This window comes from Labrus bergylta, chromosome 19, assembly GCF_963930695.1.
Source record: "Labrus bergylta chromosome 19, fLabBer1.1, whole genome shotgun sequence".
NCBI lineage: Eukaryota > Metazoa > Chordata > Actinopteri > Labriformes > Labridae > Labrus > Labrus bergylta.
Genome location: NC_089213.1, coordinates 13,949,685 through 13,970,111, shown reverse-complemented (window position 1 = coordinate 13,970,111; position 20,427 = coordinate 13,949,685). Strand labels below are relative to the sequence as shown.

At 39.2% G+C, this 20,427-nt stretch overlaps 2 protein-coding genes across 2 annotated transcripts; one reads left to right on the top strand and one right to left on the bottom strand.

Moving 5' to 3' along the window:
• Positions 1-69: 69 nt before the first annotated feature.
• On the top strand, positions 70-7,765 carry zgc:110239 (uncharacterized protein LOC550326 homolog). Its single transcript, XM_020643190.3, has 11 exons — positions 70-228; positions 986-1,045; positions 1,127-1,219; positions 2,172-2,344; positions 2,674-2,935; positions 3,032-3,227; positions 3,375-3,568; positions 3,646-3,737; positions 5,679-5,840; positions 6,761-6,950; positions 7,029-7,765. Exons 1-11 carry the CDS (start codon positions 162-164, stop codon positions 7,214-7,216), a joined length of 1,677 nt encoding a protein of 558 aa, XP_020498846.2. The 5' UTR covers positions 70-161; the 3' UTR covers positions 7,217-7,765.
• Positions 7,766-8,037: 272 nt separating this feature from the next.
• On the bottom strand, positions 8,038-15,232 carry si:dkey-166k12.1 (solute carrier family 22 member 13). The gene is made up of 10 exons (XM_020643191.2): positions 14,912-15,232; positions 12,442-12,545; positions 12,014-12,168; positions 11,062-11,230; positions 10,803-10,917; positions 10,116-10,216; positions 9,753-9,964; positions 9,514-9,622; positions 9,194-9,406; positions 8,038-8,797 (listed from the first exon to the last, which is right to left on the bottom strand). The coding sequence occupies exons 1-10, from the start codon at positions 15,230-15,232 to the stop codon at positions 8,695-8,697; spliced, it is 1,602 nt and encodes a 533-aa protein (XP_020498847.2). The 3' UTR covers positions 8,038-8,694.
• Between the last annotated feature and the right edge of the window lie 5,195 nt (positions 15,233-20,427).

Here is a 20,427-nt window from a genome sequence, read left to right as displayed (position 1 = left end):
ACTGTGATTGGTTTAGACCCAGTACTGTGATTGGTTTAGACCCAGTACTGTGATTGGTTTAGACCCAGTGCCGTCTGGTTAGCTATTACGTTAATGTGGAGACATAGGTTAAAGAGTCATGTGTTTTGGTTGGAGTTCAGTTCTCCTGCTTCACTCACTGTATGTCTGACCTCTCAGGGAAAACAATGCGTGTTTACTTCGCAGCTGTTCTTCTGCTGGCCATCACAGGTAAAAGACAACATGCAGCTTAATGTCGTCGTGTTTACGGTTAGCTAGCTCCGGCTACGCCAGCTGCTAAGGTGGTGTCATAACATTTGTTTTGTAGTGACTATCGCTCAGGTTATCTTACAGAAATAATCTTAACATTTAAGAACATTACAGCAATGGTTAATGCGTGACTTCCAATTACAAAGGACGACCATGCAGTTTTTTTTTTTGTGAGATATGCTACGCGTTGAAAAAGAGCTCTCTCACCAAACATCTGCTAACATCTGTGAACTTAAAGTTGGATGTGTTATCAGGATATGCACATGTAGTCTTTAAGTGTTACTTATAATCTCAGACGAAATGAAAGTATCCATTTGATAATTCGACAGAGATACAATTTAAATTGAGCAATTAAACAGGAAGTCTATTTGTCATTAGCACTTGTGCTTTCAGCCATGATAAAGCGTCAACAACACTACATGCAGTTTGGGTTTGTGTGTCTCTTAAGGTCAGCCTGTTCTTTCTGCTCTGAGACTATGTGAATTGTTTGTTATATTTCCGGTTAAAATTGCCTGTCAAAGATACCAGATAATTGTCTGTCATTTGTATATCGAGAATAAAATCCAGCGCTGGTTGAATCACCACAGTTTCTGTTGAATATATTGAGTAAATCGTACAACATTGTAATGAAAACATAGGGACATCCATATCAATATTTCAACACGGCTGTTTTCATTTAGTTTGTGCTTGATGAGGTCAATATTTGCTTTTCCTGTAGCTTCAGAGGGCAAAGCAGTCCCCTCTCTACCAAACTTTGGGAACAGCTATCATGTTAAAGGTAAGCAGTGCAACATCAGAATAATTGTGTAATGCCTCTTTTCCCCTGTAAAATTAGCTTCATAGTGTATTTCCATTGCAGGAGTGATTTCTCTCCCCTATGCTGAGATCAAGGAGCCGTTCGAGGCCTGGTTAGACCTGGCAGCAAAGTCCAGCCGCATCGACTACTACCATGGTAAGAAATCTCACTTAGCCGGGCTGTTTCTGTTAAACCTGACTCTGTATGTCTCCTGCGTTGTTGATGTGAAACTAAGAAGCTGTTGTTTCAGACTTGAGTAACCAGAGCAGAACAGATTCAATCGGTGCTTTTTAAAAAAGAAGAAAGAAAAAAGGAAGTGAAAATGAATAAATAAAAACTTTAGGGAATGTTTTCTGTTGACTCATGTTTCAAACTCATGACTTGAAATCTTTATTGTCTTGTTTAGCCGATTGTGAAAGCTGTATCTTCGGTTTACTAACCATCCTGGTGTTAGGTGTCAACAATTTAGTTTATGTAAAAATTACTTTATTGCATCATAAAAAATAAAAAAAAAACACCTCAGCTATTATTCTTCAGACTGGGACTGTTTACTACAGCAGTGTTTCTCCCCTACCATTATATCCCTTACCACATGCACGAACAGGATCCTATGGACATGCATTAATGGAGAGGTCTCAGAGTGAGGCTGCCCACAGTGAGCGCTCCAGAGCAGTTTTGGGGTTCGGTGCCTTGCTCAAGGGCACCTCGGCAGTGCTCAGGAAGCGGACTGGCACCTCTCCAGCTACCAGACCAGTTTCAGGACTTGGTCTGTGCCGAGACTGCCCCAGAAGCATGGCTACTTGATTAAGAAAGCCAAAGTAGACCCAGGCTCAGCAGACAATCAGTCCAGTTTTAGAGCGAAAATTACATAAAATGCACAAAATATTTAATTGTGTGATGTAGACATTTGAACAAAGGGATATTTAATGAATCTCTGTATAATGTTAAATAAATTGACCCTCATATTTCCAGACTAAGGGACAGCAAAAGGTCTCCTAAAAAGGAAAATGGTACCGCAAGTCCTAAGCACATTGATGTGTGGCTACATATTATTGCACACTACATCAGGTGAGAGTTTCTAAATTTAACATCTCTTACTTACCAACAGGCCAGGTTTCCACGTACCAACTGGGGGCCGAGAAGCCGTGGGGAGTTTCAAATAAAATCTCTCCTGAGACTACAGAGGTAGAGCTGAATGTGATGAAGTGTTTCCAGGTCAATGGAACAAAGGATGGAGCAGTCACACCACAGGCATCACTGCCTGACGTGCAGGGCTTCCAGGTCTGTATGTGTAAAGAAAGGCTCTTCATAGTATTGAAAAAAAGTGCAGACTGACCCTGGGGATACAGATTTGAAGATGTTGCTGCTTCTTTACATTTCTAGTCTTATGCTCTGGTTTCTAACACACCCTCATTTCAGGCCGTCTGCCAAATTATAAAAAGGCTAGTGTTTTTCTAGACAAGAAATTACAAAATTAAGTTAATTATCCTGTTTATCAAAAAATGTTTACTCCTTAATTACCCATTGTTCTAACCTTGAATTATTGCTTTTTTTTAAAAATCTGCCTAATTTTCTGTCTGTTCTCACGTGATCATTTATATCCTCCACAGTTCCTGAGGATGGAGTACTATGGAGGCTCCTTGTGTGAAGTCTGGCAGAATGTGACCACTGTAGGTCAGAAAAAGAACACATACACACTTTGGGTGACTCATTCAGAAAAAGGTCAAGACGGTAAGGAGGATCCTGCCACACCGCTCCATTATGAGATGATGGGATACAACACGCTGCTGGGCTCCCATTATGACAAATATTTGGTGGACTACAAAGAGTTCAGCACTCATGTGGACCCCAAAGTGTTTTTGCTACCTGAAGGTTTGTATTCTGTTGTAGCAGCATTAATGCAGATTTAAAAAAAGGGGGGGGATTAAATAAATGCTTAAAAAAATATTTTTGTTTGTTGCCCTTTAGGGATGAGCTGCGGGGGATTTCCTGGTCCAGGAGTGGAGCACCACATGTTGGTCAATCCCATGAAAGATCTAATCCACACATCAGCATCAGGCCATTCACAGCACATGTTCGACCATTTCAAGGAGAAGTTTCAGCGTCAGTACAGTGACGAAAGAGAGCATGAGAAGAGGGAGCATGCTTTTGTTCATAATCTCAGGTGAGACGAATTAAAAACACTCAGCTGTGTTACAGATGCACCACTGATATAGTCTAGAGGCATGCTAACTGCTTCCAAGCACAAACATTGATTGTGACTTTTTAGTTGAACAGTTTGATGCCCTTTGACTGGTTTCTTGTTCTTTAGGTACGTGCACTCCAAAAACAGAGCAGGGCTTCCCTTCTCTCTGGCTCTGAACTCTCTGTCAGATCGCACAATGTCAGAGCTGGCCACCATGAGGGGGAGGAAACATGGAAAGACTCCAAATAGAGGGCTCCCGTTCCCTGCCATGATTTACCAAGGTGTAAAAGTACCTGACTCTCTTGACTGGAGGCTTTATGGTGAGTCTATGCATTGAAATGAGATGCATTATTCTTCAAGGGATAGCTTTGAATTTTTATAAACTCTGCTGTTGCAGGTGCTGTGACCCCAGTAAAGGATCAGGCCATTTGTGGCTCCTGCTGGAGTTTTGCCACCACTGGAGCAGTAGAGGGCGCTCTCTTCATAAAGGTGAAAAGACTGGAAAATATTACAAAACAGACTGCACCACTCATTCCACTGTTTTCACCTGCCAGGATACTTCCTTATGCTCTTTGAATCACCAGTTGTTCCGCGTGGTGGTTCATCTGCCCATGTTCTGGTTGCTTTGCATTGCAATCGTGTGGTGTTTTTCTATTGTAGGTATCTGTCTTTATTTTTAAGAAACAATATGATGACTTAAACGACCCTTGAAGCTCTAAAAGCAATGTATTATGAGGCGCTGGTTGCGCAGTGGTTAGTGTGCGCGCCCCATGTATGAAGGCTGTAGTCTTCCAAGCAGGGACGGCCCAGGTTCGAATCCCGCCTGTGGCTCCTTTCCCGCATGTCATTGCCCACTCTCTCTCCCTGATTTCCCACTCTATCCACTTTCCTATCTCTCCATTAAAGGCACAAAAGCCCCCAAAAAAATCGTATTTAAACAAAAGATCCAACGAATTGAAATTATAATATTTTACATCTTTTGAAAAAGGTAAATGATACAAAGGAAAAATGTAATATAGCAATGCATTTTTCTATTAAATCTTGATAACACTGACAGGTTGAGCATGTATTTTATAAGTTTAGTGGGAAACAAATAGATATATATAATATATTCTGACTATATAATTTGGATTCTGATGTTCTTAGTTTGAGGTTTAGTTTTATTTTCTCTATTGGACATAAGAGAAGCATCCTTTTGAGTAAAAAGAAGCCCCCCCCCCCCCCCCCCCCCCCCCCCCCTTCAGAGTTGGGGCGGGTCCAGTCAACAAGACTGTTCATTGTGCCACTGTCACTCACTTTAGACGGACCTTAGTGGGAATAATAGTTGTGAATTACTGTCAGCTTTGGCCTTCCTCCATCCCATGCAAGGCAAAGCTCAAAGGCATTCCTTTCCACTGTTGCTGAGCAGCCTGAACTAGACATTGAATGGTTTGTAATGGGATTTGATGGTACCCCCATTTACCAAAATTTTGACTAACACACACTCTATAAACAACTCAAACTCAACAATTTCGACGACCACATTGAATTTGATGGGTATTCCAGCCTAGTGTGAGAATTCATGGCGCTCAGACTGTCAAGTTGTCATCTTGAAGTAATTGGTTTGTGGAGTAGATTTTTTTTTTGTTTTCCATCAGTCCAAAAACCTGACAATTTTTCTTTGCTTCTTGCTGATAATTAAAATTTGGTGATGTTTATAATGTGCTTGTATAGTATATTACAAATCTAGTCACAGCAAGCTATTTTTGTCTTTACCTTTTTTATTAACAGAAAATTTACTGAAATTAAGCATCTAGCCATTCAATATTTCAGATGAGCGTTTTACAAAGATAAGTGATTGTTTTTTGCCAGTAACAAAACATAATAAGCCCACAGAGGACAATGATGTAAGAACCCCTAACTTGAAAAATGTAAGCAATGCACGGTTTCAGTTTTTGCTTGGACAGTTTGATTTGGCAAGTAGAAAAGTACTGTTGTGACGCAGTTCTTCGTTGGGCCTTTGCCAGCACGAGGCACAACAGCAGGAAGTGACCTGCTATGGGCACCTGGGTCACCACAGGCAGCTTCATAAATAAAGCCACTCCCCAGGGACCAATTTGAAATGTACTTTTTCCTGATCTCCCAGCATCTTCAGAGCAACAAGTAAATAACTGCTGTGTTGAAACTATTCATTATACAGTTAGCTTTTCTTTCTCAAATCGTTTTCTTCAGCTCATTTTTATTTTCTACATTTCTAATCAATAATTCCTGTAAACTCTTATGTTGTCTTGGAAAAGTGTTTTCTTTTTGTTAGTTTTATGCTCCTTGCTATAAACTGTAGCTTGTGAAATTACTATTCTGTTTGTACTTCTGAGAATGTGATTAATGCAGAACAAGGCGGGTTACTAGTCTCTTTTTGGGGTTTGATGTTTTTTTTTTCTTGTTTTTCAGACAGGCTCCCTGCAGGTTCTGTCCCAGCAGATGCTTGTGGACTGCTCCTGGGGTTTTGGCAATAACGGCTGTGATGGAGGGGAGGAGTGGAGAGCATACGAGTGGATTATGAAACATGGAGGCATTGCTACAATGGAATCTTACGGATCCTATATGGGAATGGTGAGATGATACCAAGATGTAATGCCTTTCCCTGTAGTAACAAAATAAAGGATGAGCATCAACCTCTGCTATCTTGGCACAGGAAGCAAGGCTGCAAAGCTCAGCTGGACATTTTTTAGAATACAAAATAATAAAAGTAAAAAGATCTAGAAATAAACAAAGTTGATGCTGAAGTTTGCCAGTTGAATTTGAAATGTGTCCAAGAAGACCATCATCTAGCCTGGTACTAAGTATTTGACCTGATGGACACATTCTGTGTCTGCATTATTTAACATTTGTCTGCTTTGAGAATATCATGTTATTTTTCTTTGCTTACTTCAGTTTCAGACCAGCCAGAGTTTGTTTGCTATAATTAAGATCAGTCTGTTAATCATAAGAGCTTGAGTGACTGACAGTGAGGACGAATACAACATTGTATCATATGGATGTAAATACAAGTGGCCCCAGTGTACATCCCTGGGGTACTCCTTTAATGACCATCACGAAGGGGGGGTGTTACATTGTCCAACAATAACAAGAGATTGCCTTTAATGGCTTAGAAAAGTAGAGATGATGCAGAGAATGTTTGATGGCCAGATGTAGATGCCTTTGAAATGTATGATAATTGGGTAAAATTAGATTTATTTAGAAGTTGTCACTTAACTTATCCAACAAGTTTTACTAAAATTTGTTTTTTTAGGAAGCTTTTAAAGGTTAAACTGTTGGAGTTGTATCTGCGGCTAAATTGGGACTTTTGTTCCTAATCACTACCAAGGCCTTTTTAGCCAGATGATTCCAAAGTTATTTATCACTACCTCTATGCTCCAAGGGGGCACATACTGTATGTTCTTGACCTACAGAATGGTTTCTAGTACTTCACCACTACAGGCTAAAGTTTTTTTTTTTTTTTTTTTTTTTTTCCCCCCTCTCTCTCTTAACAGAATGGATTTTGCCATTTGAACACATCTCAGCTTACTGCACATATCCAGAGCTACACCAATGTCACATCGGGAGACGCAGAGGCCCTTAAGCTGGCACTCTTTAAAAATGGGCCAGTGGCAGTCAGTATTGATGCTTCACATCGATCATTTGTTTTCTACAGTCATGGTGTCTACTATGAACCTGCTTGTGGTAAGTTTTTATTCTCACTGATGCTCACACTGTATATAAAAACAGTCAATCTCTCTAACTCTGCATGTTGTTTTCTAGGTAATAAAACTGATGACTTGGACCATGCTGTGCTTGCAGTGGGATATGGCACCCTGGATGGGGAGCCATACTGGTTGATAAAGAACTCATGGTCTACCTACTGGGGCAATGATGGCTACATCCTAATGTCTATGAAAGATAACAACTGTGGCGTCTCTACTGATGCCACATATGTTACACTGGCATAGATTCTCCCATTTTCTACAGTTCACTTAGCAGACGCTTCTATCCAAAGCAACGTACATCAGAGATTAAGAACGACACAAGCAAGGATCTAGAAAAAAGGAACAATGTCAGTAAGCGCAAGCTTTGAGTCCGATTGGACACACAGGTACTGAGGCAAAGCTCAACATTCACGGCAGTTCTTGAGAGCTCTAATCAGGATAAAAACCATCTTACCATTTTCTCTTTGTATGTGTTAATGCCACTATGTGAGTGCCTAAGGATGAGTACCACTTGATTTGGATGTGTTGAGTGTATAGTGATGAAGATATTGTAGCTGTAAGTATGTACCGGTAAGTTGTTGACGAGGGTGAATGCTGTACAATTCAAACACACAACAAATCTGCTTATTCAAACATGATTTTGATGTGTTTATTGCAAGTGGCACAGTGCCTTCATTTCAGCTGTAAAGTAAAGCCTGACACATTTCCACTTGTCCTTGTTCTTTCACATTTGTTAAGATTAAATGCACTGGGCTGGAATCATTGCAATAAAAAATGACTTGTTTACCACTACCTGACTTCTCTGACATCTCCTGTTTATTTAAAATACTCATTCTGGCCATCTCTCTGGTATAGGAAGAAAAGATTCTTAACAATCACACAGTCACCTTTTAATTTGTGCTTTATAAAAGCCCTTAGATACTTGTAAATATTACAAGATATTTCCCAGATCCATGATGAACTAACTAGAAATATTAAATCTCAATATAAGACTACAAACAATGCTGAAATCAATTATTTTTTTACATGCAGATCACATTTGCTTTCAAAATAAAACTACATAAGGCTACATTAGGCATAACAAAGTTAACTTGTGCATGCAATCTCACTGGACTAGTTTTATTCCTCTTGAGTAATGCAACATGGAAAATTAGGCATTTTCTTGTTTAATACAGCAGTAAGATTCAACCAAACTATTCCACAGACATGGTACCCTGTAACAATAATTATTGGTGCTTTTGCTGAATGCACTGAAATGTTATCTTTCAGTACTGAAAAATTCTTGTCAAGTCTCATTTTTAAATTTCAGCTCTGCTTTTAAAAAAATCTAAATTGAAATAGAAACGTATTTACATAGATACCATCTGTATTTTTTTTATTATGGAACAATTTGCATCTTTTCAAGCCGGAGAAAATGCATATGATCCCAAAGGAGTTCTGTTTACTCCTGACTTTCTCCAGGTGTTTACCTAACCTCGTAAAACAGAAGGCTATTGATTTGAGCTGGCAGGTTTCATGAATACCTGCTTTGTGCATGTGTCCATGCACACCAACAACCTGGTTTGGTGAGTGCTATATGTTTCACTTTCTTGCATTGAGTTCTTGGTCAGATCCTGACATGTAATTGCATAGAGGATGTTTGATGGCACAATGCATCCAGTAACAAATGTGAGACCGTATGCCATGGGAATTATGGAAAGTATGTGTCCTCTCTCATGCAGTTAGGCCTGGCATGCTAGATGTCGTATCTCCTGCTCCTCTGTGCTGCCCGCTGATTGGGTGATATCCTCTGACATCTCAGGGTTCTTTTCGTTGGAAGGCGATCTGCAGGAGACACAACACAAAGTACACACTGAGCTGGTTCTGGTCTTCAAGTTGGAACAAGCAAGGCTACAATGTCCTATTCAGTGTCATGGAAGCTGAGGATTTACTAAGACTGTGATACCACTTCCAGCTCCTGCAGTTCGCATGTATAAGTGTCCTTGACTAAGACACTGATCCCCAAATTGCTCCTGGTGGCATAGACAGCAATGTGAATTAGTATGGATGGGAATACTAAGGGGCCCTTTACATAGCGTCTTCTGTCATCAGTTTAGGATGTGTAAATAGGTGAATGTGACATCTAGTGTTAAAGTGCTTTGAGTACTCCCAACCTCTGGAAAAACCCTATATGAGCACAGTCTATAACCCAATGATAACAGAGTAGTGTCAGTGTAGTACCTCATGTCCCAGTTCTCTACATCCTCTATGGTGTCAGGAAGAGGTCTGCCAGCAGTCTCGGGAAGTGCCAGAGCCAGAACAGCAACCAGTAGCGGGGAGGTACCGAAGATGATCAGAGGTATAGCAGGGTTGCTGTTATGGAGCAAGTTGATAATAGGTGCTAGCATACCACCCATCCGCGCAAACATACTTGATACACCTATTCCTGTTTGCCTGTAGGTACACCCGAGATAACAAAATGCAAGTATTACCCTCATAAGTTTTTTTATAATTACTCTGTGAGCATGAGAAAGAAAATACTGAGTAAATACATTTCTCACCGAAGCACAGTGGGAAATATCTCAGCTGTGTAAACGTAGATTATAGAAAAGGAAGCTGTAATACCAAACTTCCCCACCATAGCAAGACCAGTCAGGACATTGGGGTGATCTGCAGAGGAGAATCAACAGACTTGTGAGTTACATTTGTGCACACTTATTTGAGATTGACATGAGAAGATGTTTCTCAAAATCAGCAGAAGATGACATTCCTGTCAGAGCAAATCGAGTGGACGTCATACCTTCAGGGACAGCAAGCATGAGTAGACAGGCGAGACCTCCGACAGCCAAAAACCCACTTTGGGAGAGTCGACGGCTGCATGGCAGGAAAAGCAATACGAGCGAACGAGCTGGGATCTCAACCAACCCAAACACAAACTGGGTCAGGTAGAGGTTTGTGCCTAATCTGGACACGCCCAGTGAGAGGCCATAATACACCAGCACAGTCACAAACCTTGGGTGCACAGTAAAGGACAACCATCAATGTAGACAGAGGAGAAAAATTATGAAATAAAAGGATGAAAGGATTACATTTTTGTTTTATAACTGACTTTAAAATGTAATGAAAATGCATTTGTGCATGCATATATACACAGGCACTGTACCAGATGTAGAACAAGATGATGGCCCTCTTCCTCATCTGAGGTGTTCGAACCAGATCCACAGCTGAATGACTTCGTTTGGCTCCGTCTAAAATATTCTCAACCTGGATACATTTAAACCCAATTCTATAGAAGGTAATCTTGAATTCAAAGTCGGACACATCATATCCCTCCATACCATAAAGCTGTTACCCATAACTTTTAAAAACACTTTAATGAGTTAAACCTTTCTAACTGGATTATATTATCCTCACGTCCTTATTCACATGAAAATGGGCAATGTAGTTTATTTTGAGACACCATCTGGCGCTAGAATACTCACTACAGCACTCCATATTTTCATTTATTCATTGTAAATAAGTACTAAATTATTTTAATATTCAAAAAAATACTTTTTTTTTTCTTTTTTCAGAGGATAACTTTCAAACTGCAGCTTTATGACTACATTATTATGAATAACTGGAATTAAGTTTATTTATTTTTATAATGCAGTATTATTTATTATATCTGCTGTTGCTGGCTGTAGCCTTTTTTACCAGGGAGAGAAGCATACACTTTAAAAAAAAAAAAATCTAACTCTACCAGATTAACATCAGGAGTAAGAACATTTGACTTTGGGGGGAAAGGGAAGTTAACAAAAAACTGTTTTGTATTTATGTCACCACCCATTTGCTTTTACAAAAACGTTACCTGTACAACAGGAGGTAAGACCCGTCCATTAATCAGCGCTGCCTTGCGGAGAAGTGCAATGGCCTCCTCACTTCTGTTATTGGCCAACAACCACCTGGCAGACTTCGGAAGCACCCTGACAGAAGAAAGAGGGAGAAGGGAGGAGGTAGAGAGGAAAGAGTCGGAAATGGTGGTGGGGGGGAGCACAAAGACTACATTCAAGTCTTAATGTATGAATACACAGTGGATCTAATGTTAGGTTGACATTCAAGTTTCCCACCATATATAAAAGATGAGCAGGAAGCCAGGGGCTGATATGGCCATTTGTAGTTTTCTCCAGTCTCGTATGAAGTATGCTATGCCTGCTAGAAGCATGTAGCCCAGACCAAATGCGTAGTCAGTGATGACACCTGCTAGCATACGCCTCTTGGTGCAAGTCCATTCAGTGCCTTCAGAAAAACAGTACAGGGTTTGGAGAGAGGGAAGAAGAATGGGAAGGAGAGGACGGGAGTCACATGGGAAGAGGGTTACACTTGTGGTGATGGTTTAGGGATTTGAGGTAGTGGAAAGATGGGAAAGGGTTTTTGTTCTGAGATGGAGCAAATAGATTAAAAAGCACGAGACAATAGATTAAAGCAGGGTTTAACCTCTGGTGGCCACTTAACAAACTTTTATTTCAATCCATAAAATAGATGTCAAGATATTCAGTCTGATGATATAAAAATACTGCTTCAATTAAATTCAATTCAATGGAAAAATCACTACATGTAACGTTTGGCGCTTTTGTTGACCAATTAAAAAGCTTGTCAAAGCTAAGATGCATTCAAATGCATCCAAAAGTTACGTCCCGCCTTCTATCTGATTGGTTCTATCCCATTTCAGTATAAAATATATCACAACACAACAATAAGATACTCTACAAGTTCTGTTTCAGGCGGACTTTAAATAGGTTTGATACTTGTTTTTTGGTAGCCTAAGAGACAGAAGAATTTGAAAAGATAATAGAAACAATCAAATGTAATCTCAGTGGATTTATCTAACAATTGCAATCAATTGATATCTAAAGCTTACTGGAATTTAACAGCCTCTGTAAAATGAAAAAAAAAAAATTCAGATCAGCTAAAAGGAAACGGAAGAGCATTATGTTAATATCTGATGATTAATATTAAAGCTCTATGCTATTGCTACTGCAATTATCTCACATTGTTTGAGTGTCTGTGTTTTGTATGTACCAAGCACAAAAGCATTGATGATAACCCCAGAGATCATGGCGCCAACTGTAAAACGAAGAATCACATAGACAGGAAAGTTGGGTGCAAAGGCCACAGCAACTCCAAACACAGTCTGAAGAGCGATGGACAGCAGCAGGACGAAACGACGGCCATACCTTGCAAAAGACAGAAAGCTTGGACATCAGATTGCTTTCTAAGAACATAAGCAAATGAGTGCATTGGTGAACCGATGCTAAAAATGTGAGAGCAGTCTTGTACAGATAAATATGGAGGTGTTGGTGTGTGAAAACTGCCACACCTGCAAACACACCTGGGGAAATCTTTGTGTGTCTCTGCCTGTAGCCATGTTTTGATAATGAGGACCTGGCTTGTTTTGTAGCAGTACAAAGTCAGAAGTGAAGGAGTTCAAGGCAAAAGTATCAGCTCACCTGTCAGCCATGGCTCCAAACACAACAGATCCCACTAACAGGCCAGACATGTAGATAGTTGAACCAAGACTGTTCAGTCCAGCTTTGTCACACACCAGATCCCACTGGTATAAAAAAAAACACATAAACAGAGGAGATTGCCTGTGTTAGTAGAACATTGATGTGGTGATAAAAACACCTTTTTTTCTCTTTTGGTTCATTTTCTTTCTAAAACTTTTGACTTTTTAAGCAATAATTATTTGTCTTCTTTATATGAGTTTATATTGGACTTTAACAGTATTTTGTTTAAGGCTGTATATTTGGACAAAGCAGGCAATTAACCCACAGGGTCCAAAACGCTTCAGGTAAGTGTTGTAGTTTTATTATTTAGTGTAGCTATCACTGATACTAGGAGTAGCCCTATATGACCTTATATGACCTTATAAGACTTAAGACATGATGACATAAGATGGAACTTGCCTTATTGCCTGATGGCCCTGTTTCAAATAGGCTATACCTTTTAGAAGTGGTTCGCGTTTGGAGGAGAAAGTTAGCACAGCTTAGCATAAAACATTAAAACAGGGTTGACAGCTATAGCCTTGCTGTGTCTGAAAACATCTGAGTATCAGTTTTGTTGATATTTTACCTTTTTAAGCTGTAGTCTTTTCAAACTAATGTTTAAAAATAAATACTATTTCAGTGTGCGGAAATATTTCCTAAATCTTTCACAGGTTGCCTAGCAACAGCACAAGACTTCAATTAGCCTAATTACTATTATGTATGTATATGTATGTATGTGGGCCATTCTACCGAATTGGTTCAAAGTCAGGTTGGAAATATTTTGAAATCCCCAAATTCCCCAAAATGTTTCCCTATATATATTTTACCATATCTGAAGTACACATATCTAGTAAAAGAATCGTCAAATTTGATATTGTATTTTTAGACTGTTTTAGAATGTATTTCCTCTCCCCAAATGTGTCACTACCGAAACATTAAACTATGATAAAAACAATATTATGTTAACCTGTTAGAATTATGTTTACTTCCCTTATGTAAAGATTATTTTTACAATTTTTTATTGAAGGTTTTCACAATAAAATCAATATAAATGACTTTTTTTTAAACAAATTTCAATTTTCAATTTTTAAAATTCTTCAAAATCTATGTGCAATGTTTCTTTCTAAAATGCAAAACAATGATCAGATTGATTTCAGAGTTAATCATTTATGAGATGGAACATACAGTTAACCAATCAGTATCATAACATTTTAGTTGATAACTCAATATTTATATATATATTTTAAAAACAAGCAGTGTTTCGGTAGTGACCAGTATTTTCTTTGTAGTGTTTTATCATATTCCCTCAACCTTATTGCTTAATTCTAACTCATAACTTGTCTGATGTTGACAATATTACAAGCACGTATGTTTAGTGGTCAATAAAATAAATGATTTTTGAGAAAAATGTTCATCCATGACCACATAGTACAAATATTACTTATCAATTGCTTATTTGCTGTAAATAGATGATTGGAATGATGATACTTATAGAAACTCATTGGAACACATTTATTTCAAAATGATGAGATTTAACTACTTTACCATTCCATTTTGTCACTACCGAACTTGACCACATGATTCAGTAGTGACAATTCTACTTAATTCTAAGTATAATTAAAGAATGCTAGCAAGCACATGGCTAGCAAACACATCTTTGAAGAGGTGTACACCCATAGAAACATAATTTGCATAAAACCCCAAAAAGTTTACATAATTGAAGAGAATGTGTGTTTGGTCGTGACAATTTTTAAATTCACACGCTGATTTTCACACATTATTATAAAATTATGGGATTTAGCTGCTGATCAGTCAGCCATGGGGGACGGGGATGCAATACCACTTCCTGGTCAAAAATTCAGAGGTGTGGCTTAAATCTAGGCTCAGCCAAGCCACTTTAAACTCACAATAAATCTTTCAACCTTTGTTTGAACTTAATCATAAAGATATTTTTAAATTACACAGTTGAAACAAATCTAAAAAATGTTGTAAGTGGTATTTACATAAATTGAAATTTAGGGGTCAGGATTGGGGACAGCTACTTCTCAAGAAAGTACCCTGTAAATGATATTTTTTAAATTTTATTTAGCTTATCACTATCTCATTTAATGCCCTGGGTTTAAATAGATCATAATATAATCTCAGTAAATATCCATGATGTCTGAATACTTAATTGTTTTGTTAAACCTTTTTTTTGTAATGGGACTGCACTTTGAACTAATTCTGTAGAATGCCCCATGTATTGTAGTCTATGTATGTAGCCAATGTATGCATTTATTTAAGTAGCCTCCTTATTTATCTATTTAGTTTACAGTGTAACACGTGTATTTGGAGAGGTGCGTAAATCTGAGATTGATTTCACACTTTGACAGAAGATTAGACTTCACAAATCATATTAAACGTGCACCAGCAACATAGCCTGCTGACCTACCTCTGTGACTGTTGTACTCTGGATAGTCTCGTTGCTGTATACCCATCCGTGGCCACACGGGACGCGCTCGGTCCGGTTGCCCTGCAGCAGCAGGACCTCAGAAGAGAAGCAGGAGGAATCCGAGACGCTGAAGTTCGAGCTGAGAGTTTCGGTTATTGAGCTCGGGCTCTCTCGGCAGTGATGGGGCGGCGTGGCTCCGGTAAAGATGCTCGCCATCATATGGAAGGCGAGAAGAATCTGGGGTAAACAAATCCATATGTACAAAATTTTCTGATATTTTCCGAAGCCCCCGATGGCAGAGAGGAGTTGGTCGAAATTCATTTTGAGGAGGACAAAAAATTTTGCCAATTTGAAGATGATTGGCTCTATTGCAGTGGAACAGCCAGCTCCAGGGAGGGTGTTGTTGACTGTAAACAACCACGCAACAATAAACCAGATACGAGGCGTCCACGCCGAGCTGTGGTGTGATGTTCAGGGGGTAAACAAGGTAAATCAAACATGTGCTGCTATGGTCAGCTCGGTTGGACCCATTATCCGTCCTGACTTTGCCACTGAGGCTATATCTACTTTATATGACATAAGTGGTACAGGCTTACTGGCAATGCATTAAAAAACCACTTTAAACGTTACATTACTAAAAGGACCGCCTAATTAGGCATATGATTATACTTCCCTAGTGCATAAATTATGTATAACATCGAGACCAAAGACTGATACATGAATGATCTGAAAATTGTCTTTAGATCAATTTAAATAATTAATTTTAAATATTCAATTATTAGTTGTTGTCCAAATCTTATCCGTTTTCCACTTCGATAAGAATCTCAGTTTAAAGAATGATCAAAAACACATTCAGAAATGTGCACGCTGAATCCATTTTACTACAGAGAGAAAAAGTCATGCGACCAAGAAACTGCTGTGTTTGAGGGATTTTGCTGTGTTGTTTTCCCCGCGCAGCAAGACCTGGAGAAAGCCATAGACACCGTAGCAGCTTGGAGAGCGTTTGTATGATGTAGCCTATAGTTGGTCTACATATAGGGCAGGGCCATATAGGCTCATTAATAAAACCCATAAAAGACGCTCCATTGTGAGACTCACAACACATCACTGACGCGCTCTGATTCAAGGTTTCTTTATTATTACCCAAAGGTAAATTTGTTACATACTGTATACGATCATGAAGGTTAATTATTTAATTCACAGAAGATCTTGCCTACATAACACCCGCTGTAAATTATCACAGGGGCTTATGTAGTCAGAAACCCTCTGCTGCCATCTGCTGTTAGGAGATTGAATCACATACTTGGCCCTCCGACCTCAATCCAGTATCATCTCTGCCAACACTGATTTCTTGACTGTAAAATAAGATGCATTAAGGGTTACTGATATAGGCCTATTTCACCTCTGTTTCCCTTGAACATTAAAATCCCTTCAGCTCAAGCAATTTTATTTCAGTCATCATCTGCAGGTTGATAGTAGCTTATAACTAGTCGAAACCTGTTGAGTTGTCTTGCATAAACTGTCTTGAACCAAATGATGTCGTCCTTTTAGGATTATAGCCTAATTCGTATTGAACATTTAATAACAATGTTCGTTTGCGTGGCTAAAGGTAAAATACAATTTATTTGAACTGACTTTTTTACAAAATGATGAACTCACATTAGGCTATACAGAGGCTTGTCAACAGGCACGGCAGGCAACTGGACTCACAAACTAAAACAAAAGCAGTGGCCTAAAATGTTCAAACTTTGCAATGACAGTAACCTAAGGGGGTCCCAGCTGACAGAACTCACTATTGTTGCCATGCTAAGAAAACCAATGTTTGTCAATGAAAGTCAACAAAGAGAAATGAAGAGGAATTGTCCGTGTATAGGAGAGGAAAAAGAAACAGGAAATAAGAGGAAATGGAGTAAGCATCAGGACACTGGCAGACATGAGGGTGATGAACGCTGGTTGGAGGCCCCCCAATTAATTCTGATTTAGGGCAACCAAGAGACTCTAATCACAACTGTCTGTGTGCATGCTCAGCTGGCCGTAACTGAGTCGAGTGCGCACCACGAGTCAGAGTCACTGTTGTGGGGGGGCCCCTGGAAATTGTGGCCTAGGGCCCCAACAGACTCTGGAATCGCCACTGAGGCTATATCTGCTGTATATGCCATAAGTGGTACAGTATGTATGAATGTTAAATAGGCCTACTGGCAATGCAGTAAAAAAAAACACTTTCAACACTGCATTACTAAAAGGACCGCCTAATAGGCATATGATTATACTTCCCTAATGCATAAATTATGTATAACATTGAGACCAAGGACTGATACAAGAATGATCTAAAAATTGTCTTTAGATCAATTTAAATAATTATCTAAAATCATTGGCACAGTCTCAGATTATTATCCATAATTTAACTTAAAAATAAAAGAAATCAGGTCTAGAGTAGCTTATCATGGGGGTGGAGGAATGGTTGACACAGCCATGTCTTTCTCTCCAATAAACAATGACCTCTCTCTTCTGTTAAGAGGGTCAAGTAGGAGACATTGATGAATATGCCTATAAATCTGATTTCTATTTAGTCAGTGTTCAATTAAACTTAATTTGTGTGATTTAAAAAAAAAAAAAAGCATATTTCCCAGACAAGAAAGAAGGTCTGTTATAAAGATAAAGAATGGAGTAGGCTAAATGTTCAAAAAGTTTGAATATATTTTTTTATTTAAAATGTTATTTATTTTTAGAATATTTCCCATTAATTATAGCTCATTGGGACGACTTGGTTTGCTGCGGTCTCCCTTCCTCTTTTTGGTGCTCGTTACGTCACTGATACTTCGTCCAGAACGGGTTGGGTCCTGGTTTGGATGTCTGAAAGGCAGTCTGGAGAAAAAAATGTAAATTGTAAGAAATTTCAGCAGGATGTGGTGGGTAGAAAGGCGTTGATTCAAAATAAAAATGCAGAATTGCTAGTTAAAAAAATAAATATTGTAATAGCAGAAAAAAAACACCAAGATATCTGGAAGGTTGCTTAGTAGCTTATCTCATTCTGATAAATATAAATCCTTACCATGTAATAGCCTATAGGCTAGTCTATAGACATTGGTGTTTTAACTTTATAATGTGGCCTAATATGATACTGCAAAAATCCTTTAATCATTGCAATTTATTTTATTATCCCAATTTAAGTCATCAATCTTAAGCTAAAATTAGGACATTTTGTAATAACAGATTGTTTATTGGCTATAGCTGTAGTCTATATTAATTCCGGTTTGGTTAAACTCTATTGACGGCCTTGTGCATTTTATTTTGAAGGCGATGACCAGAAGTCTTGTTTTGTCCTCCTGACTAACTTCACAGCTGTTAGGGAGGCTCCGGAGAAAGTAAGAGACAGAGGACAGAGGGAGATGGCTAAAGGGAAGGAGGAGAGGACGGGGTCAAAAGCGACTTTGGAAACCCGCCTGAGGTCACCTTGATCATCACCTGACTGTCAACGCTGTTTAGACCAAAAAAACCAAAAACAATTCAGCGATCCCGCCGGCCTGCACACACTCAGTGTCTGTCAGAGTCAGTTTCTGACCTGCTCATCCGAGGGACATTCATCAATATCTGGACATTTTCTCCCTGCAGAATAACGGAACTGCACCACAGTCCTTTTGGTGGATTTGTCAGAGGGAACACGTTGAATCCGTCTCTGCTGGGTGTGAGTAAGGCTCAGTGCCTGTTATACTTTCCCTGATTTCACGAATGAATGATTTTTAATGGCGATGTCATACAACATAAAGTCAGCTGATCATGTTCTGGCACTTATTGTCTGACTGTCAGGACACGGTTTATAAAAAAAAAAAAAAAAAAAAAAAGCCAGATCCGCATCCGTGACGCGACCTACTGATGCTGATGAAGCCACGCCCTCAGACAGCATTCAAATAACATTGTTTATGCCACATGCATGAATGAACTCTGGCCTATTTACCAGGGATACTGCCAGCAGCAGCAGCTAATAGCTTTCACTGAAAGACAATACTAATATTTTTGAATGTAGGACAGTCAGTTAGCTGTTTGGCTCTCTAAGCCATGCAACTGAACTGCTTGACCCCCTTTTCCATAAATAATTTAAAACACCAACAACCCTGATTTCAAGTTTCTCTCTCATCATCGGGGCTGCTGAGCAACAATTCAGCTATTATTGCAAAATCATTAAAAAGAGAGTTGTTCTTCATCCTTTGGATCTGTTTGACTGCATATCTGAATGGAGGTAGACCATTTTGCTTCATATTATTATGACCCTATAGAGTCCTGAGGAGGAGTTTGTTGACATACAGCATATGAATGACTTATTTTGGGAAACTGCTTTGGAAGAGTTAGGATGCGTGACCTTTAATCCCAAATCTGCAAACATGTTGACAGTTTGCATGGGAAATCTTCTTTGATCTGCAGAGTATTTTATTCTGTGACTTCCCTTTGAAATTTTAAGGGCAGGCTTAATACATTTGTTCCTAAAATAAAGCCCATCGGACAGTTAATATCAAGCTGCTGCAATAGAAAAGACGTCCTATTGTTGGTTGTAGCGCTGCCACGCAGAGAACCGACAAAAGGTGAGGTGCCTGTTCATCGTTGTGTATGCTTGTTTGGTCATGCATGTGTCTTTCAGCTACAGAGACAGTCAGGTGTACTCATCCATCACCAGGTGTAATCTACAGAAGACAAAAGCACGTATGCACACACACACTTGTTCTTTGTTTCTATTTATATCCTGCTACAAGGCGCTCTCCTAGCTGTTTGATCCGGCACCTAGTTGAAATTCATGATCCAGGTTTGTGATATGTTCACTGACTAAGGGTTTTTTTTTTTTTCTACTCCTTTGGCAGACACAATGAGCCCTGCAGAATAAAGACAAAGCTGCAAGGTCACGTTTCAGGATCACTTCTATTAAGTCAAAATCTGATATTTCTAGGCTTCTTCAGCCGTTTCTGCTGTGTCGAAAGGCTCTCTAGGTGAATGTGTTGTCAGGAGATGATGGTTGAAGTGTTGCTTTGTCGTTTTAACAGTTTGTTCCCCTTTGTTGCCCATCATTGTTAGCTACATTCTAGAAGAGGCTTGAACAATTTGACCCCTAGCAGCATGAGCCACTGATTGTGTTGTTGTTTCATCAGAAATTTCATGTTTAAGAGCAAGAAAATAATAAATAATTCCCTTGCAGTACATGGATAAGTTAAGAGGAACACTTTAATTTTATCACGTGAATATTAAGAGCTGCTCTTAACCCCCGTCGTCCTTCTTAATAAATTTCCCAGCAGTGGAAAAGTGAGTCTGCATAAGCTCTGCTGAGATTTATTCAGCGTGCTGGCAGGCAGCAGAGTGCAGACTCAGCAGCACTTGAAGTTAAAGACTCTGTAGGGAAAGTGGAAGCACACTGATTTGTTTAAAGTGAAAGTCTCTTCCTCTCTCCTCCTCTCCAGGTCGCTGTATCTTCTGTCTTTTATCTGACAGGTGAACCTGCAAACCCAGTAGAGCTCCAGCTCCAAAGGCCCATG

Bases quoted from the DNA above. Each gene is read 5' to 3' on its own strand.
- zgc:110239 (XM_020643190.3), top strand. From the start codon at position 162: ATGTCTGACCTCTCAGGGAAAACAATGCGTGTTTACTTCGCAGCTGTT. The intron at 229-985 runs GTAAAAGACAAC...CTTTTCCTGTAG, and splicing joins TCTTCTGCTGGCCATCACAG to CTTCAGAGGGCAAAGCAGTC. The intron at 3,228-3,374 runs GTGAGACGAATT...CTTGTTCTTTAG, and splicing joins GCTTTTGTTCATAATCTCAG to GTACGTGCACTCCAAAAACA.
- si:dkey-166k12.1 (XM_020643191.2), bottom strand. From the start codon at position 15,232: ATGAATTTCGACCAACTCCTCTCTGCCATCGGGGGCTTCGGAAAATAT. The intron at 9,623-9,752 runs GTATGACGTCCA...TCTCCTCTGCAG, and splicing joins CATGCTTGCTGTCCCTGAAG to ATCACCCCAATGTCCTGACT. The intron at 8,798-9,193 runs GTACTACACTGA...TGTCTCCTGCAG, and splicing joins GTAGAGAACTGGGACATGAG to ATCGCCTTCCAACGAAAAGA.